This window comes from Copadichromis virginalis, linkage group LG11 (assembly GCF_057382275.1).
Source record: "Copadichromis virginalis isolate Kocher_CV1m ecotype Utaka linkage group LG11, C_Virginalis_male_GT1.1, whole genome shotgun sequence".
Classification (NCBI taxonomy): Eukaryota; Metazoa; Chordata; class Actinopteri; order Cichliformes; family Cichlidae; genus Copadichromis; species Copadichromis virginalis.
The window spans coordinates 28364689-28374686 of NC_140628.1; the positions used below are offsets into that span (position 1 = coordinate 28364689).

General features: G+C 42.3%; 1 protein-coding gene across 1 annotated transcript; it reads left to right on the plus strand.

Moving 5' to 3' along the window:
* Positions 1–268: 268 nt before the first annotated feature.
* Positions 269–2309, plus strand: cited4b (Cbp/p300 interacting transactivator with ED-rich tail 4b). Its single transcript, XM_085471851.1, has 2 exons — positions 269–486; positions 1426–2309. The coding sequence occupies exons 1-2, from the start codon at positions 481–483 to the stop codon at positions 2188–2190; spliced, it is 771 nt and encodes a 256-aa protein (XP_085327977.1). The 5' UTR covers positions 269–480; the 3' UTR covers positions 2191–2309.
* The last annotated feature ends 7689 nt before the right edge of the window (positions 2310–9998 follow it).

Consider the following 9998-nt stretch of genomic DNA (forward strand, 5'->3'; position numbering starts at 1 on the left):
ATCCCTTGTCACTCTAGTATTTTATTCGCCTTTTGCAAGCACAGCAGGAAATTTAAACCTGCTTTGATGACAAATAAGATGTCTAAATAATCTTTCAAAAAGAAACTGTGGGGAGGAGGGTATTTAAATTGGCTACTGTGTCACAACTCTCCAACTGCCCCCTTTTTTTCTACGCCCATGCACAATTATATTAAGTAGGGCCAATAGGAACAAAGAAGAGGCAGGACCGAGGCTCCACCTCTCCCCGACTGCCTTCCTCTGAGCTTTTTAGATGTACATAATCCCTGAGTTGACCCAGAAAATAGGCAGTCGTTTCAAGATCTGATGCGGCAGTCTTTGTGCACACCGTCCCCGCTTGAGCATGAAGCGTAACCCTGTGGAATACACGCTGTAATTCAGAGGAGCTACGATTACAAGAGGAAAACTGTTCAAAAAGCCGGAGCTGAAGAAAAGTCGCGCAACTTTGTGGAAACGTAGTGAATGCGGGTAAGTGATTTTTTTTATCGGATTTATTTGTTGGGGAAATTGGTGTTTTAGTCTGTGGTGGTCTTGGGGGCTGCTGCTGCTGCTCCATTGTTTGCATTCCCTTGTTTCAAAGTCGAGATTACGAAAATGAATAACACTAGGCTAGAGTGTGGAGGATATTATCAGAGACTAACATTTAAACAAACGAATCGCCGTAATTGGTGGAAATCGGGAGCCTCTGTTTAATTTTATACCTTGTTAGAATTATGGTGATTCAGCTGTTGGGGAGATGTTGCATGATGTCAGTGTTCTTTGTTGCAACCTTACGTGCGTAAAATGTAACAGATTTTTCTGCCTCAGCTGTCATGCAACATCTATAGGATTTTAAACTGTGCATTACGCGATGCACGCATTTTGCCTCTGTTTTGCCGATCCCGTCATGGATGAATTATCTGGCTTTAAAATGTACCCAAACAGTGTACGTTAACCTGTAATTTCAACCTGGGCGTTCATTCCTTGGCACAAAGAGAGAGCAGGTTTTAGGAAGACTAAACACACCAGTATTTCTCTCAGTATTAGCCAGTGGGCAAAACAACCTTGCAGATTTTTTATTTATTTATTCCACCGGAATCGATTTCGGTGGTTTAACTCGAGGTGGAATCGTGACATTGTAAGGAAGCGTGTATCTTTGTTTCTTTTCAATGAAGGTGAAGAGCGTGGTGACTGTAAAAGAAGTCAGTATTTATATAGAGACTCCGGTTTGGACTACACAGCCAAGTAAAACCTAAAACATGGTGACATTATTTCTGTTGTTGTTTTAACCAGTTTGATACTGGTTTAAATGGGTGGCTAGCTTTGCACATTCCATATTGCTTGGTGTTCTCCTAAATTTTCTTAGTGCTTTGAAACACCTTGCCTGCCCCTTACTTTGTTCTAACAGTGTCTCCTCTCTGTCCATAGACAGGAGGCATGGCAGATCATCTGATGATGCCCATGAATCACAACTCAGCGGGTGCCAGTCTCCACGGTTACAGGATGGGTATGAATAGCGGCCTACAGGCAGGACCCCAGCAGCATGCCAACCAGCAGGGCATGAGGGTGCTGCCCAGTGGCCAGATGATGCACTATGGTGGCACTCAGGCCAACATGGAGACCGCCATGAGGCAGCGACAGGGCATGGTGGCTGGACCCATGAATGGACAGCTGAATGGGGCCCAGATGGGTCACCATCAAATGACCTCTGGTCACATGATGTATAATGGCCAGCCCCAGCAGCAACAACAACATCATCCGCAACAGCAGCACCACATGCATCCGCAACAGCACCAACAGCAGGCCCAGCATATGCAGCAGCAACAGCAACAACAGTTCATGAATGGAGGATTAACTTCTCAGCAGCTAATGGCCAGCATGCAACTGCAGAAACTCAACACCCAGTACCATGGACATCCGCTGGGTCCTATGGGTGGGAACCACATGGGGCCCACAGCCCAGTACCGCATGAGCCCAGCTCAGCTGGCTAACATGCAGCACATGGCTAGCCCGGCACTAGCCTTGAATGGCATGGATGCGGATATGATTGACGAAGATGTCCTGACTTCACTGGTCATGGAGCTGGGCTTGGACCGAGTCCAGGAGCTGCCAGAACTCTTCCTGGGCCAGAATGAATTTGATTTCATCTCGGACTTTGTCAGCAAACAGCAGCCAAGCACTGTTAGTTGCTGAGAGGACCTTATTTGCAGTTGCGCAAAAATGGAGACAGAAGAGTGAGAATTGTTCAGAACAGACGAAGAGCGTTCATTTCCTCACTTTTTATTTTGTGAGCACCTCTCCGTACGACTATACCACAATGCTGTTCAGGGTGCACAAAGGAGAACTCTGGGTATTTGCGTTGAATGCACAGGGCATGCGTCTTGTGCACTTGTGGCCAGAGGGTGGATGGCTTTAGGGCCCACTTCTCCTATTTCCTGGACATGAATGTAATAAAGAAATGCTGAAGTTCTTAAAAGCCACTCTGAACAATGCTATGACACTATGTAGCCTCCCAAGCCTGGACTCCAAGACAGTTTACCAGTTTAAAAAGTGTATTTATTTATTCCTATCTGAGAAACCTGATATAAAGAACAACCAGCTTCTCCATTTTGGGATTGAAGTGGTTTAATGGTCTTTTTCTGAACGTAGGTTGGGGGCGGAAAATAAAATTAGTTTTCTGCAATTTTTATTTTTTTCCCAACTCTATGTGGCATAGTCTTGAAATAAGCTCTGATGCCAGTGTCATCTAAAAGAGCATGGGTTTTTATTTTTTAAATTACAGAAGTGTTGTTTCATTACAATGGGAGTTTCATCCAAACTTAAAAATGGTTCACTTTTCATGAAGTGCTGCCTTTTTTAGATGTGATGTTCTGAAAAATCTACTGCTTGTACTGTATGAAGCTGTATAACTCCAACATGTCCACACTGTTGTGTTCTATTGGAGATGTAGAACCGCCTTAATCACGCAGATTCTTATTTATTGGTTGTTTATATTGTCCCCTTTTTGTGGTCGAGATGGGGGGGTGGGATGGTCTTTGTGAAAGGGGTTTCAAGGATCAATAAAAATGGCCTGGATAGATGTGTGGCCTGCTTTTCCATTCATTGCATAGCTCTTCCCTCAGGCAGTGCTTAGGTTAACCTCTGGGTGAATCCTCGGTTTTCTTTCAAATCTGAGAAGGAATGTTTTAAAAAATACATTATTTGTGCAGTTTGAGGTGGATATCTGGTCCAGATCTCCTGAGTTTACAGTTTAATTTACCTTTTCATAGCTAAAACTAAGTATCACTGATAAGACCATGATTGACATGGTGATAACTGCAGTGACTTTCAATGACCAATGACATTGAGCATTTTTCTCCCCTTGGTGATTAAGTAAAATAAGTGTTTAGATGACATTAAAGGTGTTTGACAACATATCCAGTCATAGGGTGGTGTGCATTCAGCTTACAATGCTGAATCCAATTCTTTCTATTCTTTGTGTAGAGTACTTAAGTTATTTTTGATCGTGTTTTAACTGACTTTATGCGCATAAACTGTAATTCAGAAATGGTGCCGTCCATAGAGGGTGGTCAAAGAAACTGACAATTGACTGTAAACAGTAACCAAACAAATTCAAAACAGCCCCTCTCTAGTCAGGGCCACTGCCTGTTGGAGGAGTAAAACAATTTTCCTAATATAATTGCATTCATTATAAAAATGAGGGTAAAGAGATTCTCTGCGGTGTCTGAGTTTGTTGAATTGTTTTGTGCCTCCGGGCTATGAAAATGCTTGATTGAGGTCATGTTGGGAATGTCACCACCACAGTTAGCTCTTCACATTGTCAACAAAGGCATCTTTAGTGGCATCATCAGTAACAAGGATGGGAAATGAGAGCATGGTTGCAAAAATAGTGTTAGCTGATTGCTCAATTTTGAAGTCGGTGCAGCTCTTCAAACAGCCACCTCTGTTCAGTTGTCCAATTGTGTTAAAGGCCAACAAGCTCAATTTGAAGCATGGTATAATGGATGGGCCAAGCTGAAATATCTTGGCCTAAATGCAGGGCATGTTTTAAATAACAAAGACTTGCTTAAGGGTGCATGTGTGTATGTGTAGATTTTCTTGGCTTGACACTAACATGAGAACAGCTCATAAGTAGGCCAACAGCCTTGGCACAGTGCTTAGTAACGGTTGCAGGTCCTTTTGCCCAGTGCCAATCTGGTGAGATGGTCTTCTGGTGTGTGTGGCACATGGGGCATGTTGGCACACTGTCAGAACTCAGAACTGTCTCCTCTTATATCTCATAATTGTACGTTGCACTGCGAGCTTCTTGTTCAGCCCCAATTAAATGCAGAGGGTTTTTTTTTTTCTTGATTGCAACTCCATAGACGAGTGGCTAACTACGCAAAACAGCCCTGTTTGCTCTCTGAATCCCTTGTTATGACTGCCGCCTGCCTCACGGAGGCCAGTCTAGACGCAGGCTAAGCAGGGTGGGACACACGGAGACGTTTACTGTTAACTTCTGTTTTTCTTGCTCTCTCATTTTCAGCCCACCCACAGCAACTGCTTCAGCACAACAGTCTTCCTGTGGCAGCTTGCTGTTTTCTCAATATAAGTCACAGACCAAAAGCCACATTCTAAGACGTGCAGACAGGCAAATTGAAAGAGACAAAAGATAAGAAGAGAGAGAGAAATTGTAAGGATCTCTTGAGTTTACAATTAGAAATTAGGTGGAGGGATTTTTTTCGTGTTTTTTGCTTTTGCTCTCGGGGATTTCTTAGCTGGATTTTCCCACATAACTTTTATGATTCCAGTTAAAAGGAATAAACTAAAAAAAAAAACACACATCATGCAAAATACTTTACGTTCCTCTCTTCAGATCTCCATGTCTGCATTAAGTACTGTCTAGTTTTCTCTTTCCAGGCTGTGGTCCAGCTGGTGCCAAGCCTAAGCTCATGTTAATCTTTGGCCCTAGTGCCAGTGACGGATAGGTGGTCATTTGCTGTTGTCACGCATGGCCAGGTCTTCACATGCACGCACGTGCGCATCATCCGCACACAACCTGATCAAACAGGCTAACAGGGCTACCTACGTATCAGTGTGGAGCAATGGGAAGATAAAGGTTTTATGTCTCATCTCTGGTCATTGTGATCCTTAAAACGTCATCTGTGTTGTCGGATTATGTTGGAGTACTTGTGCAAATGCGGGTAGTGAGAAACATTCATAAAATGTAAAAGCAATGGCAAAGCATTTTTCCTCTTCAGTTTTAATTTTGAAATAAAAATTTTCCCACCAGTGCGACAGATGTGAAGAAATGGCTGAAATGCACATTGAGAGAAACAAAACAGGATATTAACCTGAGATTCCCAGATGAATGGACGAGTTATTTATAATCACTAAGAAGACTGGTTCTGTCTCTGTGAATACTGTGTGATGGTGGCACATGCTTGAACTTGCCTGCTTTAACGAGAGTTTGGTGTTGTTTGGCATGCTTTGTGTTAACATTGTGTCTGCGTGCTGGCAGAGGGTAAATAAACAACGGCTCCCTTAGGGCAGGCTTCATACAGTGGCCATGTTGCTCAAGCCAAAGTTCCTGATTTTCTAGCTGAACGGTCACCTTGTGTCGCCACTTGACACGAAGTTTCATTGTGCACTGTCCTTCCCTGTACTTCCCTTGGCACAGCCAAAATATCATAGATACTGCAACGCAAAAGGCCATCTTAGGGTAGCTGCTAGCTGTTGCGCAATAAAGAAGCAACAAAACCGTTTTCCACATGAGGAGGAAAATCACATTGTCACACTGTTTTCTGGACACAACAGTCTAGCCAGTCAGCTTTCTACATGACTCATACTGACAAAGCTTTTAAAAGAACAGATGGGTAATACATTTAAGCAAAAAAGCAACATAAATTGTCCTAGTAAGGCGTTGATTCAGTATGTGACACTGATCGTACATGTCTCTGAAATTTCACTGGTGTAATGCTGTCCCATTTGTGATTTTGATGATGTTGAAGAGCTGCTTCTAACATGTCAGTCCAGCATCTCTCGCAGGCGTTTAATTGAGTTGAGATGCGCTAGCTGCAAAGGCCACAGTGTACAATTTGCAGTGACCTGTCTTTCTAAGTGAAAAAGTAAATTCAAACCATGTTTCAAAAAAAGAGCCATCGCAGTATAGGAGTTGATAAATTCGCTTTTAATTTGTCATCTATATGTACCTTTTGTACCCTGTGCATACATCCTTCAGAGATAAATATCTAATTCTGGCATGTTGGGGCAGGTGAGACAGATGTTGCCTAGTGACTAGCAACTCCTCCTCCGACCCCCACCTCCCCAAATCTGGGGTTGAATGGCTTGCCAGCCCTTTGAAGTCAAAGGAGGGGGTGTAAATAATTTATTTTCCTGCGCGCAGCTGACACTTCTCAGCCAAACCCGACTCAAACACATCAAGGTGTCCCAACAATGTCTAAAGGTGGTAAATATTTAGGGGTTGTGTGATTTACACAGTTGACCCAAACTGAGCAGTTGCTATTTCACAATTTTGTTAGAAAGTTAACTCATGTGTCAGTGTGCATAACGCAAAGCAGAACTTGAAATTTTTGTGCACTCCATTGTTCATTTTTTGTTGTTGTTTGTCTGGTAACTGCACAGATTAGACGTTAGTCAGCTATAGGTTTCAAACTCTAAGGTACTAACATTTAGAAGGCGCTGAAATGAAAGATCACAGGGACACTTATGTACCCTCATCTGAAACAAACCCTTTATGAGACTGTTAGATATATTGTACAGTGAGCTCTAATAATAGGGACGTAGCGTCGACGTTTTAAGCTGCTATTTGTTTATCATCAGTGGGTTATATAGTAACTTCTGTATTTGCAGGTTTATTTGACCTGTTTAGTGTCAACTGGGAAATTATTTGGGCCAGTCCAGGGGGGTTGCAGATTCATATGATAGAATGGGTGAATGAGAGGGAAGCAGTCTAGTTCTGTACACAGTGTCTTTGTGAACAGGGCTTTAAGCCTGTGTGCTAATCTGTTGACAGTGGCAAGCACATGCTACCAAAGGCCGAGTAACAAGCCATAGGCTGTGGGTGGAATTACTGCAACAGAACAGTTGTTGTCCATCCCCTCATGTGTTATCCTGCTGGGGGAAATCCTCTGATAAAGTGTTAATTTTCACCTAGGCGACTGCTGTATCGATGCTGTTGTGCATTTGTGCTTTCTTTGCGCTCATCAGTAAGGTGATAAACAGATTTTGCCTTTGGATCTTCACCATCACAGGGTTCAGAGTGTATTACCACAGAAGAAAGTCAGCGACCTTGAAGCCACAACCCACCCCCACCCCCGGCCGTACATAGACATGGATGGCAGTAAACAAAAAAAGGATATATTTTGGAAATATTTCCTGTGAGTCTGAGGTGTGAACCCATTTTCTTCTCTATCCATTATAAACTTGTTATATAATCCACAAGAAATGCTATTGTAAGACCGACCAGTCAAACATGGAAGTGTCTAATATTGCAGAATTTGTGCATTGTTGTGTGAAACCGAGGTGTTATATCCAGGAGTTAAAAGAATCAAAGAAATACAAGTACATTCTTCTAGAACTGAGGTCTTAGGGCTTTGAAGGCACAGCAGGACCCTCACCCTCACTGAAAGCACCTCAACTGACTGCCCAAATGCATGCTGGGAATTCTTCTATCAGATGGAGAGAAGGTGGTGGACCGAGCACCTTACTTTTGTTTTGTTTCTCTCCAGCTGTGCCCACACTTTGTTGCAAAGAGCAGCATGCCATGCTTGTTCGACAGAAAAGTTGGCATATCTGTGCCATAACGTGACACTCAAAGCAAAAATCTGAGAAAGCGTTTTTTTTTGTTCTCACAGTTATGACTGATCTGCAAGCCCACAAAACTTCCTTTCATGCATACCGAAACTCTCTCACTGCTCAGTGGCGTATGACTGTTAGCAATGACAGAAGAGTACTGAGGAGCTCAGCACGGCATTATTGGTAAACATCAACTGCAGGGTTTCCCCAAATACCACTTTAAGTCATACCAAAGAGGCAGCCACAGATGTTGGTTATTCACTATGATATTTAAAGTCTTCTGCCTGCTGCCCTAACAGAAAAACAACAATGGCACCTGGAAAAAAAAAAAATCCCACAGCAGTGTTAAGAAGTAAAGTGAAAACTGACTTCACAGCCTTCATAAACACAACATGCAGCACACGGAGCTGTTATTTCTATAAATAGCGCTGGCTTCACGCACAACATATTGGCTAGTATAGCACACCGACAAGCACAAGCATCAGCCACAAGCTCTGAGCCTGTCACATGTGCCTGAGCATAACACACAAACAGCACAGACTCTGTGTCATATGCTTGCATGCACATGGAAATGTATTTTATCCTTCTTGATGTCACTTACCAGGGTGGGTTTGGTCACTGTTTTCAGTCTTATGTGATTTGCTTTCTTGTCTTTACTGGCAGGATGTGGTTAGACTTTTCTGTGTTCTGCTGTGTTGCTTTGGTAGAAGTAATTTTGTGCCCACGTGCCCATTAATCCAGTCAGTCTGACAGGAACAGTGACAGCAAAATTACCAGAAACAGAATGAACAATAGGTTGAAAAAAAATGGATAGATGAATGGATTGATGGATGGTCTTTAAGGTCACCTTTCACTAAAACATAATGTGTTTTGGTTAATGTTACTGATGTTTGACTTAAATTGTGCAGAATGATTTGCAGTCACAGGACAAAATAAAATATGTGTGCCACGCTTTTCAGCATATTTAAACAACTAAACAGTCGTGTCTGCAAAAAAGTCATCAAAGAAAAAACTCACAAGCAAAAAATAAGCACACATATTTTTTACACTTTCAAATTGTAAATTGGGAGCTCCAGATTGACTCCCAATGAATATATCCTCCTTTGGGGTCGACAGGTGGAAGCTATCTTATTTAAACCCTTTGACATGGAGGGTCTGATGTTTTCTCAGCTATTGAAGGGTGCACTGTCATGCCAAGATCTAAAGAGCTCTCTGGGGCCTTCAGACAAATGGTTGTGGATGTGTGTAACTCTGGTAAGGGATTTGAAAAGATTTCCACATTTTTGTGAAATAAGTAATTTCTCCAGAACGAACATCTTCTCCAAATAGATCTCAAACAACCGGCAGAGATTTTGACGTTAAAAGACGTTTCCAAGAACCCGGCCACAAGATCTTCATTTGCAACTGTAGAAGTCCATGCATGTACTATCAATAATACATGCACATATTTGAGCAGCATGTAAGGCAAACTAAGAAGGAAAAAAAACCCTTTGCTTTCCAAAAAGAACCGTATAACAAAGCCATGGTTTGCCAGTGAACATACTGGCAAAAACCAGGCCTATTGGAATAATGTGCTCTGGACAGTCTAATCAAAAGATTTAGCTGTTTGGCCACAGTAAAGGACATGTTTGGCAATGACCAAAGACAGCTTCTTTGGAAGAAGCTCCTCATGCCAACTGTGAAACGTGGCAATTGAAAAGTTATGATTTTGGTTTACTCCACAGTCTCTAATACTCGGCAGCTTGCAGTCATTGATTCAACTATGAAATTTGCATCATATCAAAGAGTGAAGCCATCTGTCCCAAAGTTTAAGTTGGAAGTGGACCTTACAACAAGATAACGATCCTTAATACACTGACAAATCTACAAGAGTGGTTCAAAAAAGAAGAAACGGAGGCTTACGGAATGACTTAATTAAAGCCCAGATTTGAATCCAACTGAAATGTTGTTGGGAAATCCAAAACACACAATGCATGTAAGAAAGAATGAAAAAACAAAAACAAACGTCTTGCAAGAGAAGGGAGTTTTGCATGGAAGAGTAAAAAATTGGAATTTGGTGGAATATTATGCAAGGAATCTTGCTACAGCGGACAAGGCAGCAGGATGGTGCAGTGGTTAATGCTGTTGACTCACAGCAAGGAGATTCCTGGCTTGAACCCAGCTGGGGTCTTTCTTTGAAGTTTTCATGTTCTTATGCATTTGGG